The sequence below is a fragment of the Ceratina calcarata genome, unplaced genomic scaffold, assembly GCF_001652005.2.
Source record: "Ceratina calcarata isolate Rehan_Ccalc_2016 unplaced genomic scaffold, ASM165200v1 scaffold334.2, whole genome shotgun sequence".
Lineage (NCBI taxonomy): Eukaryota > Metazoa > Arthropoda > Insecta > Hymenoptera > Apidae > Ceratina > Ceratina calcarata.
The window spans coordinates 250,560-270,693 of NW_017156169.1; the positions used below are offsets into that span (position 1 = coordinate 250,560).

Sequence of the window (20,134 nt, forward strand, 5' to 3'; positions counted from 1 at the left end):
TGATTATATGGTATTTTATTGATGTTGACAAAATCCGAGCATCTCAGCGTCGAAACGGCGAACTTTTGGAAAAAAATTTCGTTTTTCCTCAATAACTCCTACACCCTTGAAGATACGGGAAAATTGCATAGAACCTTTCTTGTAGAGGACGACGAGATCTACAATTTCCATGTAAATTTTTTTCGCTAGCGTCGATAGTTTACGAGTAATTTGCAAAAAACTGTTTTTTCGTTTTTCGTCAATACCTCGTAAACTATTAATGCTAGCGAAAAACTTTTATACAGAAATTGTAGATCTCGTCGTCCTCTACAAGAAAGGTTCTATGCAATTTTCCCGTATCTTCAAGGGTGTAGGAGTTATTGAGGAAAAACGAAATTTTTTGCCAAAAGTTCGCCGTTTCGACGCTGAGATGCTCGGATTTTGTCAACATCAATAAAATACCATATAATCATGTGTAACTCATTAGATATCGAAATTAGAAGAAAAATACATAGAATCTTTCTTGTAGAGGACATCAGTGCCTACAATTTCTGTATCATAAGTACATAAACTTTTCGGATTGACTGTATAGCCAATACATCCTTAAAGAAATTTACTACTTCGTTTCCGTTCCGTTCTGGATAAACCGTGATCGCATCACTGATTTATTTCTGTCGCCGTTTCAGGTATACTTTTGGACAGGATCACCGGCCCTACCCGCGAGCGAGGACGGTTTTCAACCGATGCCGAGCGTGACTCTACGACCATCGAGCGATCACCTACCAACCGCAAACACATGCGTTTCTCGACTATATGTTCCATTGTACAGCTCTCGTCACATATTGAGACATAAAGTACTACTTGCTATTAAGACAAAGAACTTCGGATTTGTATGAATACATAGATTCTATATATAAATATATATAATTATATACGTATACATAAGATATATATGATATTACGGATATTATATATACATTATGTATATTATATACATTATGTGACCATGTTTGTGCGCAATAGCCCCTAAACAGAAGTCACATTATTGATAATGATATAAGAAAAAAAAACGAAGTTGAATGTTGTTATTTTTTTCCTTCCTAGAAAAAGCGAGAAGAGAGGAAACATTTATAAAATTTGTAAGGTGTAATTACCAATTTTGATTTCTCTTTTTAACTAACACAGAAACCGTGGTTCTCGTCGTGATAAGATTTTATATCGAAGTATCGTCTTTAGTCTTTATAGTGGATCGAATAAAAACTATTCTGAAAAACCTGACGAAGAAAGAGGAAATTGATCGATTAACAGCGAACCCCATGTTACGATCGCCATCGATTAACTTTATCAAATTATCCTTTTTGTTATATATTACATCACAGCAGTGTGTACTTTATTCTGTTCTGTTAGGAAACTTAACAAATTATTGTACAATTAAAAATTTCTTTTATTAGGTATGTTTAAGATGTAACATAAAATATTGACAATTGTGAACTTCTCTTCGTTTTAATGCACACCAGCAATGACAATTGTTTACTTGCATCAGCACGTTGTCTCCGAGTTCTCTCTAATTGCAACACGATTTTTTTAAAAAGTCAGACTACGGACGCGAGGGTACGAGTTACAAAAACGACGAGACGCGATGCTCGGTCGAGGGTGACAAAATACAATGTAGTTTCACGTAAAAAAGCTGTTATCACGAATGAACGATGACAATTAAATATCAACGTAAAGTCATATGTGTAATCTGAAAATGGTACAAACGTTACTCCATCATTGAACTCATGATCGCCAATTCTTTTTTTTTCTTCCACTTTCTTCTCCGACTGAATTTATGATAGATGAAATCGGCCAAATGCGAAGGTAATAGGAAAAATGATCTAGGAATGTCTAGCTGCCTATTTCACGTTGTTATATACTTTCTTTTTTTTTTGTTAACATGTTCAAAATCTTGAATCTATCATAAAACAATATCAACTCTGTTATTTATGTCGCTTAGCCTTGGCATGCATTCGGTATATATCCTGCTTTTTTTCGTCTAGGATCGTAACAATACGTGGTTTCAAAATGATTATCATTTCGAAGGGAAAGGTTCAATTTACAAATTTAAATTATTTATCTATATATGTATACATATCTATACAACTAACTATATAGCTATATATACATATACGTTTCCTAAATGGTAAACTGAAATAGTAAAAAATAATCTATTATCTTTAATTTACTTAAAAAAAAAGATTGCTAACGCTAATATGTATAATATAATAAATCTCATTGTTTATAAATTTCTAAAAATCGTAAAGTTATATATATACAATAATTATATTATCCTTTATGGTACTCGACAAAGTATTAATTAGAGACTTATGTACAATGGTTACCTATTGACCACTTCCTGAATTGTTTTGGGATAATTTATTCGCCGACTGGCTCAATTGAGCCAACGTTTCCGGGGTCGCGTGCGCTTTCAGAATAGCGTTTTCTGCTTCCAGTTGATTTATACGGTCCATAAGCTCGGCTATCTTTTCTTTCAGTACTTCGACTTCCTCCCGTACAGCAAACATCAAATGGCTCTTAACAAGATCCTACGAAAAGGTCCCCCGTTAATTCCAACATCGTTACGCCCTATCGCCGGGCGAGACAATGATTACGTCCGATCTCCTGGATACAAGACGATGCTTACCATAGCTTGTTCAATCTTATTATCAATTGCTACGGCGCTAGTCCCGGACATACTGCAAAAAGAAAGACACGCGAGTGCTTAAAGAACTGTTATTAAGCAGGGGCTATTCTTTGAACGATTTAAACGATCGTATCTACCTTTCATTATCCTCGAGGGTATGATGTTCGTCGGTACCTTGAGTGACTTCCGTCAACGATTCCAAGAGTGTCGTGTCGGCCGATTGGGTGGTGGATCCAGCTACTATCCCTGAAATGGAGTCCTGCTCCGGGTCCGGTTGATGAAACGCTATGCTTCCCTGCTGCATACCACCGACGACGCTCTGGCAGCTAGCCGATACCTGGGCCATTTGCACTTGAGCATTGCTACCAGAAGCCGGTGGCTGCATCTGAGTAGACGGCGGTATCACTTGCGACTGCACCCCCGTCGCTCCGGGAGCATGAATACTCGACGAGGCTTGCTGCGCACCAGTCTGAGGAACTTTATGAATGTTTTGGATGCCCTGCATTCCCTGTATGGCAGTCAACGGTTCGGACATTTGCGTGATCGACTTTTGCGTTTGCAACGATTGCTGAGATTGCTGCTGCTGCTGTTGTTGTTGTAAGAGAGCCGGCGGCTGCTGCTGCTGCTGCTGCTGTTGTTGCTGTTGCGGTTGCGACTGAGTCGCGGGATGTTGCGGTTGCTGTTGTTGCGTGACGAGAATGGCAGGCGTCTGAGACGTCGGTACAGGTGTCTGCTGTACGGAAGGTTGACAAACATTTTGAACCGGTAATGATTGACTCTGCGCGTTCACGGTCACGTACGTATCTTCCTTCGAATGAGGTATGCTCTGTTGGGGTGTCACATTGCTGCTACCACTCTGCGTTATAATAGAAATAGAACTTTGGGGCAAACTTTGGGGTTGAGTCAGATTATTGGGATGGGTCGGTTGAAGATTGGAAGGCAACGACGCCTGTCCACCTTGCTGTGGTTGCTGCTGCTGCTGTTGTTGTTGCTGTTGTTGTTGTTGCTGCTGCTGCTGCTGTTGTTGTTGGGGTGCCAGTTGTTGGGTCGACGATTGAAAGTATTGAGGAATTTGAGAGGGTGTCTGAATTTTAGTCTGTGTTTGAACTTGCGTCGGATTATGCTGTGCATTGGGGGGGATTGAATTGCTTACTGTATAATTTGCACTCGAAGCTGGCGTAGGATTGTTCGACACACCGATCGACGAATGCACGTCCTGATGCGCGGGTACTTGTCCATTGGCATCGATGCTCATACCTTTGTCCTCTGACACGACCGATTGCTTGGGTGCATCGGGTATAACTATTCCACTGTCTGTTACCCCGTAAGATATGCATACCTCATTCGGATCGGACACTTTCGGCGTGCTGATCGCTGTTGGCTGATTGACCGACGTGTGATCCAAATAATCCATGCAAGTCCATCTGCCCCTCTTAAAAGGCTCTGTACTCTCAATCTTGACCACTTTGAATCTCTCGTTTCTGCCGTGCGAGTGTACCTCGCGTAGGTCAGCATCTTGCTTCGCGTTACTCGAAAGCAAATTAATGATATTGTTGTCTGTGACCGAAGTAATATCCAATGTATTGATATTGCTGTCGTTTACCGAGTTGCTAACGCTGTTACCCTCGGAAGGAACGATCGCCAGACCATACTGGGAGCTCGTGGGAATCACCGGAGCGGTGCTGAGGGCAGCGTTGCTGGTGTTAAAGAACACGTCCTCCTTGGAGAAGGTGTCCTCGGAGTAGCTAGGCGTTTCGATGTCCGTGATGCGCGAGTGTTCGACCGAGTTGTCTTCCGTATGGGATTCGTCGAGGTCGTCGTTCGAGTCCTCGCCGGCGTCATTGCTCATACGCGAGCCGACGGTGACGCTCGTTATCTGGAAGGACGATGTCTTTTTCCGACACTGATTACTCGAACTGGTCAGACTAACCGGCTGGTACAGTTTCTCGGGTTCCCCTAATCGAATCGTCTCGGTAGTCGTACGATGCACTGGATTCGATGCCTTTCTACTACCGTCCGACAACTTATGCGATTTTTTGTGTACATTATCTGCCATTATTATGGAAACTTAGCATTCGAGAGCTACGATCTTTGCATCCGTCGTTCCGTTGCATGTTAAAACCGACATCGTCGTTGGCTCGGCCTCGAACGATATCCTCCGGCCGTCGCGATCCCCACGGTTAACCTTCCGTAATCGAACCGATTCTCTTCCCCGTTCACAACGCGAACAACTCGGCTAATATTCATATTATCATCCTCGAGAAGTGTTGACAGTTCACCATTTCATCAATTTCACGGTGAACAAGTGCATCCGCTCGAGCACCGTCCACTAGAAACGAATATATCCACACTCCTCCTCGATTCCGAACACGGGGGGAACGGGCGATATATCTCTCCTCCTTTTCCCTTTTCCCTTCGCTCCGTCCTCTTCACGGATGATCGATTTCACGCTACATTCGATCCCACGCGTTTACATATTACCATCTCGCGATCCGATTTATCATTATTCATTATCCTTCCTAGTCCATTATACTAAGTAAGCAGTTTAAAAATGGCTGCCAATTCACCCACGGAATTGCCACGAATTATATCTAGAGCATCCTGTACCGTTACCGTTCTGTCGTTTCTCTCCTCGTGCAAATAAAAAGTCGTATGCACGCAGATCGTGCACGACTTCACGACCCACGCGACCGAACTTCTATTTTCGCATCACAGAAAATCCTTTTTCAAACGTTATCGTCTCTTCTCTCCCGTAAAGCCTTAACCGGGTAAATGCCAAATGAACGAAGCTTATTATACTTTTTCCACCGTTTTATAATTTCATCCGAGCGTCGCTTAATAAATTTATCTTCGTAGCCCAGCGGCAATTTCGTCTTACTTTATTTTATAATGTCGTTTAATCATGCAACTACCGCACAGTAGCGATGATACAAATCGAATTAAACGTACTGTGTACCGCTTCTGAGATGTGTTTAAACCGCATCCACGGCTCTGTCAACGTTTTATAATATTGCGTCGGAAGACAGAAGGATCATTGAACATTAGGCGTCAAGAAGAATTTTTGGTACTTGTCCAAATTATCTAATTTTTTACTTTACCTATCTGCGATTACTATATGAATTCCGATCTATAAACGAAGAACTCCATGGAGTGGAATGTATACATTTATTTGCTACGCGTAGATTCAAAAGTATCAACGATTTCATGATATTTGAGACATCCTCGATGTACTCGTAAAATTTACATTCACCCTTTTTCATATTTTAATTTCATGTAAAACACAGACAAAATAAAATATAATAGAGAGAGAGTCGTAACGTATTTTTACGTCTATATATCAGTGCTGTTCTCTGTGTTCGATCCGCTAATTATTTCTACCGAGTCGGATGATGTTGGAGTTCGACGACGTTGGGAAAGAACCGCGTGGTTGATGTAATTTTTTAAAGTGTGTCAAACGTTACAGTTGATCAGAATCGACTGGAGCTTTCATTTTATCTGGTAGCTGGCTATCAAAAACGAGTAAAGAGAAGAAACTAAAGTATATAGAATGGTTGATATAAAAAGCGAAGAAATCAACGGGGAAGTAGAAGCTCCGCCAAAGAGTGCGAAACAGCTGCAGAAGGAAGCGAAGAAGCAGGCGAAATTGGATAAATTTAAACAGAAACAAGAGAAGAAAGAGAGTGACAAGCCTTCGAAGGTGAAGGAAAAGAACGAGGTAGATATGATCTTAAAGTTCTTCGTTATTTCCTTGTTTTTAATTGCCAATTTTCTCTTTCATCCATATGGCCTTTATTTTAAATTCAGTTATGCAATTCGAATTCATAGCAGGGAACCTTTCAATTTAACCACTGGTACTCTTTTCTGTTTCCTTTAGAAAATCGAAAAGAAGAAGGAAAGCAAGGAGTCCGCTGTGTACACTGTCGATACACCTACAGGTGAAAAGAAAGATGTTACATGTCCGATGCCCGACGCATACAGTCCGAAATATGTTGAGGCTGCATGGTATTCCTGGTGGGAGAAGCAAGGCTTCTTTAAACCTGAATATGGTGTATGTAATCAAAAGGATTTTATCTCGATGAATCAGCCATCTCTTTGACGCTCACAGACTTGTGAATTGCAGAGAAAATCGATATCCGAGTCGAACCCCAAAGGTAAATTTGTTATGGTGATACCTCCACCCAATGTAACTGGCTTCCTTCATCTTGGACATGCTCTGACCAATGCTGTGGAAGATACAATTACAAGATGGTAAAAGTGATAGGCTTCTGTATAATATGAAGCTGTTAATAGTTTTGAATTCTTTTTATTTGAAAGGAATCGTATGAAAGGACGTACAACATTATGGAATCCTGGCTGTGATCACGCAGGCATTGCCACTCAAGTGGTGGTCGAAAAGAAGCTGTGGAAGGAGGAACAGAAAACGCGGCACGATATTGGAAGGGAGAAATTCATAGAGAAAGTTTGGAAGTGGAAAGAAGAGTAAGTGAAAGTAGCTTACATACGACTGGTCTATAATACGAGAAACGCGTGGATAATGATCATGTTTGTAGAAAAGGGAACAGAATTTATCTGCAATTAAAAAGATTGGGTGGTTCGTTCGATTGGGACCGAGCTTGTTTCACGATGGACCCGAAGTTGTGTCGCGCGGTGACGGAAGCTTTCATAAGATTGCACGACGACGGTGTGATCTATAGGAGTAACCGTTTGGTCAACTGGTCATGCACGCTGAAGAGTGCCATCTCCGATATTGAAGTAGATATCCTTTGTCGAAGATCGATTTTACGTGTTCGTTCTGTACACGATTCTTTTGCGTTGTCTTTTAGGTAGATAAACTGGAGTTAACCGGTCGAACGCTACTCTCGATCCCTGGCTATCAAGAGAAAATCGAGTTCGGCGTTTTAGTATTATTCTCATACGAAGTAATAGACTCTGAAGAGAAAATAATAGTGGCTACTACTCGCATCGAGACGATGCTCGGAGATACAGCTATCGCTGTCCATCCAAAAGACACCCGATACGCTCATCTAATTGGAAAATATGTCCAGCATCCATTCTGTAGTAGGAAGCTACCAATTCTAGCAGACGAGTTTGTCGAAATGGAATTTGGAACAGGTATTTTAACATAGAGAATGAAATACACGACTGCGCTGATCTCGATTTTTATAGGTGCTGTGAAGATCACGCCGGCTCATGATCCTAACGACTACGAAGTGGGAAAGAGACATAATCTTCCATTCATCACTATCTTCGATGATAATGGGAACATTATCGGAGATTACGGGCAGTTCACGGTTCGTTTTTATTCAATAAAAATTATGTGCTTTGCATGAACGATCAGAAGGTTCCATTTTTCTTTCCAGGGAATGAAAAGATTCCATGCTAGAACGGCAATAATAAAGGAGTTAACGGCAAGAAACTTGTTCATCGAAATTAAGGATAATCCCATGGTGGTGCCGATGTGTAGTAGATCCAAAGACGTCGTTGAACCGCTAATGAAACCTCAATGGTAATTCCTGGTTTATAATATCTGAAATTAGATTAATACTTTTACGATTAATATTGGCAGGTACGTAAGATGTAACGAGATGGCCGCGAAAGCGATGGACGCAGTGAAAACCGACGAGCTAAAAATTATCCCGAGTCAGTATAAGAAGATTTGGTACCATTGGATGGAAAACATAAGAGACTGGTGTATATCTCGGCAGTTGTGGTGGGGTCACCGTATTCCTGCGTACTGCGTTAAAACAGTGAACGCGATCGACAAACTTAAGGTAGTTTCAAACGATATTGTAGTATTATTGATGCATTTTAATGTTCGTATGTATAAACTCGTGTTATTTAGCCAGATGATGAATATTGGGTGAGTGCACATTCGGAGAACGAAGCCAAGGAAAAGGCTGCCAAACAATTGGAAACGACCATTGACAATATCATCGTTCAACAAGATCCTGACGTACTGGATACGTGGTTCTCCTCTGGATTGTTCCCATTCTCGATATTCGGATGGCCCGATAAGGTACGAGATCGAAAGAAAGTTTTGTCTCTGACGTATATTAAAAAACGCTAACATTTCAGACGGAAGAGCTGGAAGCGTTTTATCCTGGCACGTTGTTAGAAACCGGACACGACATTTTATTCTTCTGGGTGGCAAGGATGGTGTTCCTGGGTCAAAAATTATTGGGAAAGCTGCCCTTTAGGTGTGTGTACACATCTGACTCGTCGTTTAAATTGTATATTATAAAATGACTTTTTAGGCAAGTGTACCTGCACGCAATGGTGCGAGATGCTCACGGGAGAAAAATGAGCAAATCATTGGGGAACGTGATAGATCCTATGGACGTGATCAATGGAATATCGTTGGAGGTATACTCGAGCATTTCATGCAACTGCATCGCGGAAAACCCTATAATACCGATTTATCTGTCGTAGGAACTCCATAAACAATTAACGGATTCGAATTTGGATCCGAAAGAACTAAAACGCGCGATCGAGGGGCAGAAACGCGACTACCCGCAAGGAATTCCCGAGTGTGGAACCGATGCTTTAAGGTTTGCACTTTGCGCTTACACAATGCAGGGCCGCGATATTAATCTCGACATTCTCCGTGTACAAGGATATCGGTTTTTCTGCAACAAAATATGGAACGCTGCCAAATTCTCTCTTGCATATCTAGATTCTAATTTCGATTACGACGAAGAGGTTCCATCGGTAAAAATTAATCATTATTTATCGCGGTGGTTTCTCAAACGTGTTAAGAAACGTGGACTTCCGTTTTCCAGGGAAACAACAGTTTCGAGAACGATAGCGAGATGGGCGACGCCAATTGGTATCAGAATACATTGAAAGAAACTTGCGTTCAAGAAGCGTTGAACAGTTACTTGGCGGAATATTCGTATCTCGACGAATACGGTCCTTCGCAAATCGATTCAAAGGTCTATCGGACCTTCACCATATTGAATACCGATTTGACCAAGTACGTTCATTTGTATCGCTGGTACAAACACATCGCGTCTTTCAGCGAACAAGAACAATCGGCGTTTCGCATGGAGAAAGGTAGAATACTGCCTCTGTGCAAGGAACACGATCATATTAACACCGAAGTACAGTTGAACAGCGAGACAGATATGGACCGGTGGATGCTGTCTCGCGTAAGTTACGCAGTGAAGACGTGTGACGAAGCGATGACCCAGTACGATTTTCCGTCAGCCACTACTGCTTGTTACAATCTCTGGTTATACGATTTGTGCGACGTTTACTTGGAGTATCTGAAGCCAGTATTTCAAAGTAACGACGACGAGAGGAAGCGCGCAGCGAGAAGAACCTTGTTCAAGACGCTGGACGTGGGATTGAAATTGCTGAGTCCGTTCATGCCGTTCATAACGGAAGAACTGTATCAGCGTCTGCCTCGCAAGAAACAGATTTATCCCAGTATTTGTATCAGCCCGTACCCAGAAGTCGCAGATTGTCCCTGGCGGAACGAAGAAATCGAGAGAGACGTCGAGTTCGCCAATAAGGTGATAAAGAATATTCGGTCAGCACGAGCGACGTACAATTTACCGAACAAAGTAAAGACCGAAGCGTTCTTGGTGTGCGACGACAGCAACCTGAAGGAGAAACTGATGAAGTATCGATTGTTAATAGAAACTCTTGCTTATTCCATGTTAAAAACGAGCGAGCCGTCAGCGGGTTGCGCTATCGTTACTGTCACGGACAAAGTTCAAGCGCATCTAGTATTAAAGGTAAGGGTTGCTAGAATATGTCTCGTGTTAAGCTTGAGATTCTCTATTTTAATTATAAAATCGATGTGTCCAAGGGTTTGATCGATCCAAAGAGAGAGCTGGAGAAGCTTAGCAAGAAGGAGGAGCAATTGATAGACATAATACGTAAAACTAAACAGGCTATGGAAGTTCCTGATTACGATACCAAGGTACCTCTAGACGTACAAAACAGTAACAAAGAGAAGCTGGCGAACAGCGAGGGGGAATTACAACGAATCGTCGAGGCATTGTCAGCGTTACGAACAATGTAACGCTTAACTTAAAATTTTGTAGGTTCCATTTCTTTATTACTTCATTATTTATTAAATTATGTCTCACCAAAAGTGACAGTCTTTTCACATGTATTCTATTATCATAGATCGGACAAAATCGCTCTTAAACAAATAAAATCCTTTTTTTTTTATAGATCGTCTAAAAAATCCTACTTAGAAAGTAGATAATTTTTCTGAAAAAGTGCATTGGGGGAAACGTGGATGATCGTAGTATATTGCGCGTATAAAAAATTGCATTTCTCGTATCCTCGTTTATTAGTAAGCGTTACCAATAAATGCAACAACTGCTCGATTTAACATATGTGAAAATTTAACAAGGAGAAAAACTAATCATATCAATTCATCGTATTTGTCCCAATTGATTATTTGTTGTTGAATACTGATCATAATCGATTACGATTTGTTAAGAGAATTCATAACAATAAGGAATTAAAGAAGCATCGCTCTCGGTTAAGTAGTCTCTAAGATTCTAGAATACAATTGCTATAATATTGGTATCGCGAATGCTTCGATAACTAAAATAATTTATACATTCAAAGTATTGAACTCATGATTTACGACGTCGATCAAAAACAAAACAAAACTCTTTACAGAAATATACAATTGAATACGGGGGGAAGCGATGACTTAGAAATTGTACAAAATTATAGTCAGGGAGGGCGGTAGACATTGACAGATTTCATCCTCTGCGGATTTTCGATATAAAAATGTATAAGGGCGTAGTTATCATATTTGTGCTACAGAGAAGTAATTGTATCCCCTTCGGCTAATGGCTACGATATTAGAATTCGTTCGATTCTATTATCTGTAATACTCTTAGTCGCAACTACGTGTTCCTGAAAGCGTATCAATGATACTTACGATTACTTGGTTAACAAAGAGAAAACGAAATAAAAGGAAAACGATATTAACATCGTATATACAATCATGATATGTGAGTAGTACATGATCGGAATTCTATTACTCATTCAAATTTCGTCCAATTGTTTTGCGACTTGATGGCAGGCGCGTTCAGCGTTGAGCTGAACGCGTTGTCCATATTGTTAATACTGCTTTCGGATGTGCTGCATACCGTGGAATTCTTCGCAGGCGAATCGCCGTTACTTATGCTAAATTTTTTAAAGTCCAAGCCGTACGCTTGTAACAAGTCCAGATCGCCGATGTTCTCGGTTGATTTCTGTTGGCTCTCGTTACTACTTTTGTGCAACGGTTGGAAATAAGGGTACAACGGATTGCTGAGGCCCTCGCCCATCTCGGGTATGTGCAACGACTGTGTCATTTGTTTGGAAGTCGCGAACTCCGACGACCTGGCGAGCAGCGGATCGAAATCGTCACTACTCGCCGTACTGTCTAATCTAATTAAATCTGGCACTTCGGGAGACTCCTGTGAAGAATGATAAAACACGATTGATAATTAAAACCGGAAAGAAACGCGGCTGTTCTAGGAAGCCAAGGCAATTGCGCTCTTTAACGAAACATAGATCGCAGAAGATAAACGTGTTTAACGTACAATGTTAAAAATGACTGTACAATGATCGTGGACAAGCGAATAATAGATCGACAAAATAAATAATGAATGACCATGTTTACCTTGAGGTATGCAGAACGAGATGCGGTACTATTGTATGCATGGGATGGAACGTGACAATTAACAGACAACGATGCATTTGCAACTTGTAACATCGGTCCTTTCAAATAGGAAGGCGTGAACACTTTGCTGGTGTCGAAGGGATCGTTCTCGTTCAGGGATTCAGAGTCGTAATTCGAAAAGATACTCTCGGTGTAAAAGATCGAGGTATTCGTGCAACTATCCGAATCGTTTCTACGCTGTTTCGTCCCTGTCCTCTCGACGTACAACGAATCGTTGCATTTCGTGAATTCTTTCGCGCGAGTTTCTTGGAAATAATTGCTAGACTGTGCGTTCAGCGGTAAAAACGAAGCTTTATTATCTTCTTTGTTCCGACTAGTTCCTTCGATCGTTCTGCTCGATTTTGGAACCGTCGGATTAAACGGAAACGTTCGATCGTTCGAGTTGATCTGAGAATTGGACGTGTCGTTAACGTTTAACAGAGTATTATTCGCGTGATCGACCGAACCGATTGAGACGGTGGGACGCGGTGTGAAGGACTTAGGTTTCGAGGAATGGATCGTGGTCGGGTTCGCGACAACTGTACTAGGCGGAGGGCCGTGCCGCATATGCCCACTCCATGCAGGTCTCAAGCTGTCTAAACTGCGCACTGGTTTCAACTGAAAGTGATGCATGAAACATTCTTATATTCGTTGAATGAAAAAAAGTAAGATACTTAAAACGACTCTCCCTATGCGAAATACATAATATTCCATCTATTATTTTGCATGCACCAGAGGTTTATAGATCTTCGCTCCTGCTATACGAGAACTTTCATATTTTCTTTAATATGGAACAAATATTCGTATGAAATACCTAAAAAAAATGATGCATGCACAATATGCGTATGGTCGACGTACCTACGTTTGTCATAAACTGTCGTCATGCCAATGATACTGTTGCATGGTACACATACAATAAGCAACGCTTAACGATACATTTAAATAATGAAAAGATGTATACAATGCACGATTCGCGACGGTGTCGTATGAATTAAAACTTGTGCCAGCTGAGCTAATTCGAAACTAGATGTATTCCTGTGTAATTAAACGAGGCTCGAAGTTATACTCACAGTTCTATCAACGGGAGGCGTGTTCGGAAATATAACGTGACGAAGTTCTTGCATGAGGTCGATGCTCACTCTCTCCGGCGGGGTATCGGATTCTTCGGGTGAACTAGGGCTCAGCGGTGAATATTGTTTCCTACTGCAATTTCGGGCGGAACGAAGTGACAGTAAAAAAAAAAAGACGACATCGTTTTATAATGGAAGGGATGGAACGTTAGAACTGTACCTCGTATCAGAGAAATTGTTATTACGTATTCGAAGATCTTTCCTATAACTAGTTGAAGCAGTGAAGCCGTTGGGCGATTTAGATGAAGAAGTGAAATCGATAGGCCTTCTCTCTAACGTAGGCGAACTTGGCGCAGATCTCGGGTGATGGAATCTCACGTTCGTATCGCTTCTACTCGATCGACCTAGACATAGACGAAAAGTTTAGCAAAAGCATCGAACTCCACGAAAGGGACCGAAATATTCTAGTATACCTTTCCACTTTAATCCTTTGTACGCCGTCTTCATGTCCTTCCCCTTGTCTTTTACCTGAAATTAGAATTTTTATTGCTGCAAAAATCGAGTTTGAACTTAACATTTTTATAGAACACGTTCATTATTAATATAAAACGTTAAGATTGTTATTTTACAACTCCCTCCATAATTTTCGTTAAATGTAGGATCGAAAAGAATGAAAAAGAAAAATCTGATTAGTACAATTAATAATGTTAGAGACAACGTGAAGAGAGATTAATTTACTATAATTTGCGCGTTGAACTTACAGATTTAACCGCGTACTTTACAGCTGGGTTGGCCTGGAATCGAAGGCAGTGAAAAACACAAAATACGATTTGATTTCAAACATTTCAATTCAGACGTCAAGTTTCTCGATGTTTTTGAGAAAGGAATTTATCGGATTATTATACCTTGTCTTTGACGCTGCGAAAAAATGCTGAGCTCTCCTTTCTCATGGCGTAGGTCCATTCCCGATATTGCTGCATAAATTTGCTGCCAGACTTGGCAGAATAACTGCAGGCTTCCATTTCGAATTCGTCGGAGAACCCAAGCCCTGAATTGAGCATGTTCAGTCTTTCGTCTATAAACTGGAAGTTATTGTTATTCGTATTTTCATATCTATCGGAAATACATAATTATAATAGAAGGATGAAAAAGTTGTTAAACGTACTTGTCGAAATATCTGCAACTCCAACATTTTCCGTAGGAAAGGTTGCATCGAGGGTGGTCTGCTCTCGACGAACGCATTCTGATTAAAGGTAATACTCTGTCCTTGCTCCAACGTCAATGCGTCTCTATAACCAGCTATTAATTGTACGAGCGCTCGTAAAAAGGCCCTTGACACACCGTCACCGAGCAACGCCGATCTGTTACGCAACGCCTTTTTCAAGTTTACCACCTGGGACAAGGAAACTCTTTATTTTATTATTTAAGATTTGTTTCGATTCTTAGGAATAACTTCGTTATTCCACGAATTAATGCGTTAATCTTTATACGAACTACGTCCTGCGGTAACGATTCCAAATCCTGAAACGGCGATTCTATGGTATTGATATCGGCGTCCAATATAACTACCTCCCCCAAATCACTTTTTCGTTCTCTCTAGGGAACAGAGCAAAACGTATTAAGAGAAATAGATTGCTCGTGTATCGATCAATACGCACTATACACGAAAATACCTGAAGCGTCGAAGTGGGCACTCCAATTAAAAACGGCATCGGCGCCGATAAATACTCCTTTAGAGATAACGGCAAAACTGGTATGTATATATGTTGCCAAATCATTGGATAAATTAAGGCATTGCACGCCTGAACGCAAGCGCTCAATCTCGACAGACGTTTCGAAGTGAAAATGATACGCCGTTCGTACAACATAGAAGCGAATATGATCATCATATTGTGCGCATCGACGGCACTGTAATACTCAGTCAAGTTTCTCTGAAGCAATACAATCGTTTCATTTATATGACGATTGAGTTCGAACGTCGATTCTTAATTACTTACATTCTCAGGTATACTCGGTAATTGAAATTGCTTCGGACTTTGGCAAATAAAATTCTGAAAATTGATAATTATGCAAAATAAGTGATACGTATGTACGATAAGTTAATTACTGCAAAATTAATTCGGTGACCCACCACTTTGGAATTTGGTACAGGAATAGAGATAGAACTACCAGGTATGGGAACTGAACTTTTGTACACGGTTTCAAGAAATTTCCACAGGTCTTCTCCAGTTCCATTGCTCATCAATGTTGCGATATTATTTAAAAGCCTGGTCACAGAGAACAAATATGTACTGTCTCAGATCTGAATTACCTTGTTTTATAAGACAACTCCTAAACATACTGACTTGTAAAATATTTCGTGCCACGGTAGAGCACTTAGAATTACTAAAGCTGTATCTGTCTTAGGATCATGTCTACAGAATCCAAATGTCCATTTTGAGTCTATACTGGTGAGCACAAATGAGAAATGCTGCACCGTCGAACTATAAAGAATATAAAAATGAAATGACATCATATTAAACGGTAGTCCTTAAAATCGTCGAAGCATACTTTTCAATTTCACATGGATAGGCAAATTCTGGAACAGATTTAAGTATTTCTTCATCCTGAAAGGAAGTCGGGTATTTCTGAAGTATCCAAGGTAGTCTCTCTCCTAAAGGTGCTGCTACTTCACAGAAACATTCAAAGAGATGTTGCACATTGTCCCTGAAATCGTGAATAACATTGATAACCGGTGTATGCAAGTGTCATAGTGTTGAACTCTGACAAAAGAATTGAGACACATGCTTGTGCAATGTGGCTAAGAACGAAGCTACTTTCACTTGTGCTACCTATGCATCACACAAAAGGAATGCCTCCATAGAAGTAGCAGAGGGAAACGAATTGAATTGAACATAGTGCGCGAGTAATACCAAGTAGAAACCATCGAAGAAGGCAGAATCTACTTACCTCAGTCTGGAACCCATGATAACAGTGAAAAAAAAATAAGTACTTCGTAGTCTCTTGACGTCTATACGTCATTGTACAATACTACATGACAATAACGCATTAGATTCACGTGAATTTTGATCTCATCGCGTGGCACATTATCACATCTCTCGCTGCTCTCGCAAACAAATCCTTTTTTCTTTTCTACAATTTTTTTTTCTCTGTTCGTCGGCCGCACTTCTAAACGTACACAAGTACCACCGAGTACCGCCCCACCAACTAGACAACTACTATTATCTTTGAAATCACGCCTACTAGATTAATATATACATATACAAATTTCAAGTCCATCAGAGCGCCGTGTGTCATAAAAAGAGCAGACTATAATATATGCGCGTTTTCTGTCTAATTTTATTTCAATCAAGTCCTCGTACATTTAATTCATTCCATGTTCAAATAGAAGCTATTCTATTTTGTCTAAAAGAATTATTTGAACATTCTTTATTTATTATACTTCTCGACAAATAGAAATATCGAAAGGACGCGTACCTCTCTACGTTAACGTTACTTCAAGGCGCAAGAATAAACGTGGCGCCGGTGCAACTTTATTACACTTGATCGCTTGATCGTAAACTGATTTTTTGTGAGGGTGATAATTACAGGCGTGTGAAACATGGCTCTTAACCTTACGGTAAAAGTTCATCCTGTCGTTCTTTTCCAAATAGTCGACGCTTATGAGCGTCGAAAAGCGGAATCCCATCGTGTCATCGGCACGCTGCTAGGTAATTGGTTAAAAGGATTCTACAGATCTTGCTACCGATGGCAATATTGTAAACGATTGCACCGAGCATTTGACAACACTTTTAGTTGACGAAAGACAATTGTCAATGTAATATGTACAGGTACCGCAGAGAAAGGAATGGTCGAAGTTACAAACTGTTTTTGTGTACCGCACAAAGAATCCGAAAGTCAAGTAGAAGCTGATTTAACCTACGGAATCGACCTGTACGAGTTGAATCACAGGGTCAATGGGCAAGAGAATATCGTAGGATGGTGGGCAACCGGGAACGAGGTAATTTACAAATAATAGTATACACGCTCGATTATATACTAGTGATAATTTTAACAGGTCACAACGCATTCCTCTGTCATTCACGAATATTACGTTCGTGAATGTAATAATCCTGTTCACTTAACTGTCGACACGACATTAGCAAATACTACTAGAATGGCCATTAAAGCCTATGTCTGCGTTCCATTAGGGGTGCCTAATGGAAAGCAAGGTTCTATGTTCACGCCAGTTAAAGTACAGGTATGTTTTACATAGTTTACTGTTCTAAGCTTGATACTTTATAACGAAAGGTTCATTGTTCATAGATTTCGTCATATGAACCAGAAGTTGTTGGACTACAATTATGTTCTAAGACTCAGTTAGCAGCACACGCTCAGATGATTGGTGCAAAAACAGCAGGGGGTATAGAACCGATGATGGATCTATCTCAAATAGCAGAAGCCAGTGCTAAGCTCTCTTTTATGTTAGAACAAGTTCTTGTATATGTTGACGACGTGCTGAGTGGCAAACAACCGCCAGACAATCAGGTATGTAATCACCGAACGCTATTTAAATTTTATTCTTCATTCATTTTATAACATCGATTCGTTTAGGTCGGTCGCGCACTTCTGGACATGGTGCATTCGGTACCAAAAATGTCAAGCGATCAATTCGATGATATGTTCAACAGTAACGTGAAAGATTTATTAATGGTCGTCGCGCTTTCGCAATTGATAAAGACGCAGCTTCAACTCAACGAGAAACTCACATTGCTCACGACCCTATAAATCTAATTGTGTAATATGATTTTTACGAATAAAACAAGATTTAAATTTCCAAGTATGCGTTTTCTTTATTCATCTCACCTCTACGTTAATACGAAAAATAATAAATATCAAATAAATACCATATATGTACAAATGTAAATTTAACAATTAGGATACGCTACTTCTGTAGCAAAGAAGGACACAAGTATCTTTGAATTAGGCGACGTCTCAGGCTTCGTAAACTGGCGAACTGTCTCTTTGATTGTCTATCAAATTTACCCAATCTGGAACTCTGTCCATTTTCAGATAATTCTCCTTCGTCAGACACCTTAATGGTAAATCTACACTCCCGAATATAGCACCGCCTAGCCACGCTGTATAATTCGGTTTGCTCGGAGCAGTATGAAACTTGAATGTATGAATCTTTAACTTATCCGCATAATAATTGCTTTTAACGAGAGTTAAGAGCTCGGATTTAAGACGACTCGCAAAGCCTTTTGTCATCGTTGTGCCACCAATTAAGAGTATATTTTCTGCTAAAACTTGTCTGGTATCTATTGGGCACTGCAAACGGTAGATACAGTTATTCCATAAGATGGAAGAAACAGTAGAGGACAGTCATGCTTGAAATATACCTTTATAATAGCATCTAGAATCATTGTAGGTATACTGAGATTATCGTTATCTCTCTCCCATAACATTTCGAACGCTTTCTCCCTGACTTCCCCAGGTACGTTGATACTCTTAACTCCAGGATATTTAACTGCTGGAGGAGGATCAGGGGCTTGTGCCGTGTCCAGTTTCACAGATCTTTCAAGTGAAGTGACAAAGCATGTTCGTACTTTTATCTCCTCCACAAGTTTCTCTGTGATATCTACGTTAGGATTCAGTTCCTTCAGAGACTTCATTAAATACCTGTTGTAAAGAAACGTGATCGTTTAAATCACTGTAAAATAAATGTTACATACGGTACAAAATAATTAACTCACTCGTGTACGACTTGGCCACCCAATGGGAGAACCTGCCATGCTTTCAGAATCTGTGCGCCTTCAAATATTGGAATCAGGGTCGCTTCCTTGTATCCAACGTCCAGTACTAAAGCTGAACTTACACCCAAGGTACTGATAGGTGCCAAGTGTGTAGATAGCAGCAATAAGGATCCAATCTCAAAGTGTCTAAACAATACTCTCACCAACGTTTCCTTGAATTCTATCGGAGCTAACAGAGATTCTAAAACGAGTATCCGAGAATCCTTTGGACTTATCACGACGTGTCTGTTTCCGAAAAATGCTGAATTACAATACGAAACTGAAATTGCAGCAAGCGAAACTATGAGATCCGCACCTGAGGAATAGGGCGTGAAGGAACTCGACGAGTAACTGATACAAATCGCTCGTGTCTTTGTAATCGTAGATTCTCCGAAGTACTTTAGTCTCTGGACATTTAATTTCCGTCCTTATTATACCGCGCGGAGTAGGCTCACCAGCCCAACCAAATCTGATTGAAAATTACCAATGAATGATACTAACGTTAGGAAATGTCATATGTAAATGTAGACATACGCACTTCGTGTATGCACTGCCGATGTCCAATATAACCATTTGTTTGCCCGGAAGAAATCGGACACCTTCGTAGCTGCGAAGCATTTTGACCAGTGATACATAAATGTGTCAAGTCCAATGGTCTGTTGTTCGTCTTGGCTGGATTTAATTGATTTCCACACGGACTTGTGGATTCCCACCTCCACCGTAACAGCCGTAACAGAGGTTAGAATCAATAGAAGTTTTCACAGACGGGATGTATACGTAAGGTATGTATGCAATAAGTTAAACGAAAATCGCTCCATCAAACCATGATATAAAAACATTTTTGTTTTGTGTTACTTTGGATCTTATATGTGTCTGTGCATTTGTTGTAATATATAACAAACCGCAAAATAAAAACAATTTTAACCTACGTCTGGATAAATAGTTACTG

At 40.4% G+C, this 20,134-nt stretch overlaps 6 protein-coding genes across 14 annotated transcripts in view; 3 read left to right on the top strand and 3 right to left on the bottom strand.

Annotated features, from left to right (window-relative positions):
- hyd (E3 ubiquitin-protein ligase hyd) overlaps positions 1 to 1,713 on the top strand; it is a 15,035-nt gene extending 13,322 nt beyond the window's left edge. For 5 of the 6 annotated variants that reach the window (XM_026813461.1, XM_026813464.1, XM_026813463.1 and 2 more), the window contains one exon: positions 666 to 1,713. In XM_026813461.1, coding sequence (XP_026669262.1) covers positions 666 to 875 — 210 coding nt within the window. In that variant the 3' untranslated portion in view covers positions 876 to 1,713. The remainder of the gene's footprint in view (positions 1 to 665) is intronic. The other variant, XM_018024473.1, reaches the window with a different exon arrangement.
- LOC108624888 (protein bunched, class 2/F/G isoform) overlaps positions 1 to 5,390 on the bottom strand; it is a 7,395-nt gene extending 2,005 nt beyond the window's left edge. Inside the window, exons 1-3 of the mRNA XM_026813473.1 lie at positions 2,800 to 5,390; positions 2,663 to 2,714; positions 2,361 to 2,564 (exon numbers count right to left, since the gene is read on the bottom strand). Of these exons, the coding sequence (XP_026669274.1) occupies positions 2,361 to 2,564; positions 2,663 to 2,714; positions 2,800 to 4,718 (2,175 nt within the window). The 5' untranslated portion in view covers positions 4,719 to 5,390. The remainder of the gene's footprint in view (positions 1 to 2,360; positions 2,565 to 2,662; positions 2,715 to 2,799) is intronic.
- A 242-nt stretch (positions 5,391 to 5,632) lies between these two features.
- On the top strand, positions 5,633 to 11,009 carry ValRS (Valyl-tRNA synthetase). Of its 3 annotated transcripts, none has more exons than XM_018024478.2 (16): positions 5,633 to 5,726; positions 6,126 to 6,377; positions 6,537 to 6,710; positions 6,783 to 6,910; positions 6,977 to 7,141; positions 7,213 to 7,414; positions 7,486 to 7,774; positions 7,829 to 7,953; positions 8,023 to 8,168; positions 8,229 to 8,433; positions 8,505 to 8,678; positions 8,738 to 8,859; positions 8,917 to 9,025; positions 9,092 to 9,370; positions 9,442 to 10,401; positions 10,476 to 10,845. In XM_018024478.2, the coding sequence occupies exons 2-16, from the start codon at positions 6,210 to 6,212 to the stop codon at positions 10,689 to 10,691; spliced, it is 3,462 nt and encodes a 1,153-aa protein (XP_017879967.1). In that variant the 5' UTR covers positions 5,633 to 5,726; positions 6,126 to 6,209; the 3' UTR covers positions 10,692 to 10,845. The 3 variants fall into 3 exon arrangements, with proteins under 3 accessions (XP_017879967.1, XP_017879968.1, XP_017879965.1); XM_018024479.2 differs by lacking the exon at positions 5,633 to 5,726 and adding an exon at positions 10,847 to 11,009 and having other exon boundaries at positions 5,805 to 6,377; positions 10,476 to 10,709; XM_018024476.2 differs by lacking the exon at positions 5,633 to 5,726 and having other exon boundaries at positions 5,805 to 6,377.
- On the bottom strand, positions 10,720 to 16,616 carry LOC108624887 (DENN domain-containing protein 1B). 2 transcript variants are annotated; one of them, XM_018024481.2, is made up of 15 exons: positions 16,361 to 16,377; positions 15,962 to 16,117; positions 15,757 to 15,894; positions 15,543 to 15,678; positions 15,409 to 15,462; positions 15,085 to 15,342; positions 14,906 to 15,007; positions 14,577 to 14,804; positions 14,317 to 14,493; positions 14,173 to 14,205; positions 13,885 to 13,939; positions 13,632 to 13,815; positions 13,412 to 13,544; positions 12,303 to 12,959; positions 10,949 to 12,096 (listed from the first exon to the last, which is right to left on the bottom strand). In XM_018024481.2, the coding sequence occupies exons 1-15, from the start codon at positions 16,375 to 16,377 to the stop codon at positions 11,677 to 11,679; spliced, it is 2,748 nt and encodes a 915-aa protein (XP_017879970.1). In that variant the 3' UTR covers positions 10,949 to 11,676. The 2 variants fall into 2 exon arrangements, with proteins under 2 accessions (XP_017879971.1, XP_017879970.1); XM_018024482.2 differs by lacking the exon at positions 12,303 to 12,959 and having other exon boundaries at positions 10,720 to 12,096; positions 16,361 to 16,616.
- A 301-nt stretch (positions 16,617 to 16,917) lies between these two features.
- On the top strand, positions 16,918 to 18,230 carry eIF3f1 (eukaryotic translation initiation factor 3 subunit f1). The gene is made up of 5 exons (XM_018024442.2): positions 16,918 to 17,121; positions 17,242 to 17,411; positions 17,469 to 17,651; positions 17,717 to 17,938; positions 18,005 to 18,230. The coding sequence occupies exons 1-5, from the start codon at positions 17,013 to 17,015 to the stop codon at positions 18,176 to 18,178; spliced, it is 858 nt and encodes a 285-aa protein (XP_017879931.1). The 5' UTR covers positions 16,918 to 17,012; the 3' UTR covers positions 18,179 to 18,230.
- Positions 18,231 to 18,260: 30 nt separating this feature from the next.
- Arp10 (Actin-related protein 10) lies at positions 18,261 to 20,071 on the bottom strand. Its single transcript, XM_018024441.2, has 5 exons — positions 19,724 to 20,071; positions 19,502 to 19,654; positions 19,147 to 19,431; positions 18,793 to 19,072; positions 18,261 to 18,721 (listed from the first exon to the last, which is right to left on the bottom strand). Exons 1-5 carry the CDS (start codon positions 19,801 to 19,803, stop codon positions 18,386 to 18,388), a joined length of 1,134 nt encoding a protein of 377 aa, XP_017879930.1. The 5' UTR covers positions 19,804 to 20,071; the 3' UTR covers positions 18,261 to 18,385.
- Between the last annotated feature and the right edge of the window lie 63 nt (positions 20,072 to 20,134).

What these genes read in the sequence shown, in the direction of transcription:
- ValRS (XM_018024478.2), top strand. Translation starts at nt 6,210, where the DNA reads ATGGTTGATATAAAAAGCGAAGAAATCAACGGGGAAGTAGAAGCTCCG. An exon ending in TATTCGGATGGCCCGATAAG is followed by an intron (nt 8,679 to 8,737) that starts GTACGAGATCGA and finishes CTAACATTTCAG; the next exon opens with ACGGAAGAGCTGGAAGCGTT. An exon ending in ACGACGAAGAGGTTCCATCG is followed by an intron (nt 9,371 to 9,441) that starts GTAAAAATTAAT and finishes TCCGTTTTCCAG; the next exon opens with GGAAACAACAGTTTCGAGAA.
- LOC108624887 (XM_018024481.2), bottom strand. An exon ending in TGGCACGAAATATTTTACAA is followed by an intron (nt 15,679 to 15,756) that starts GTCAGTATGTTT and finishes CTCTGTGACCAG; the next exon opens with GCTTTTAAATAATATCGCAA. An exon ending in CGCCTCCCGTTGATAGAACT is followed by an intron (nt 12,960 to 13,411) that starts GTGAGTATAACT and finishes CATCACTTTCAG; the next exon opens with TTGAAACCAGTGCGCAGTTT.
- eIF3f1 (XM_018024442.2), top strand. Translation starts at nt 17,013, where the DNA reads ATGGCTCTTAACCTTACGGTAAAAGTTCATCCTGTCGTTCTTTTCCAA. An exon ending in TGTCATCGGCACGCTGCTAG is followed by an intron (nt 17,122 to 17,241) that starts GTAATTGGTTAA and finishes TAATATGTACAG; the next exon opens with GTACCGCAGAGAAAGGAATG. An exon ending in TCACGCCAGTTAAAGTACAG is followed by an intron (nt 17,652 to 17,716) that starts GTATGTTTTACA and finishes CATTGTTCATAG; the next exon opens with ATTTCGTCATATGAACCAGA.
- Arp10 (XM_018024441.2), bottom strand. Translation starts at nt 19,803, where the DNA reads ATGCTTCGCAGCTACGAAGGTGTCCGATTTCTTCCGGGCAAACAAATG. An exon ending in ATCGGCAGTGCATACACGAA is followed by an intron (nt 19,655 to 19,723) that starts GTGCGTATGTCT and finishes ATTTTCAATCAG; the next exon opens with ATTTGGTTGGGCTGGTGAGC. An exon ending in TTCTAGATGCTATTATAAAG is followed by an intron (nt 18,722 to 18,792) that starts GTATATTTCAAG and finishes TACCGTTTGCAG; the next exon opens with TGCCCAATAGATACCAGACA.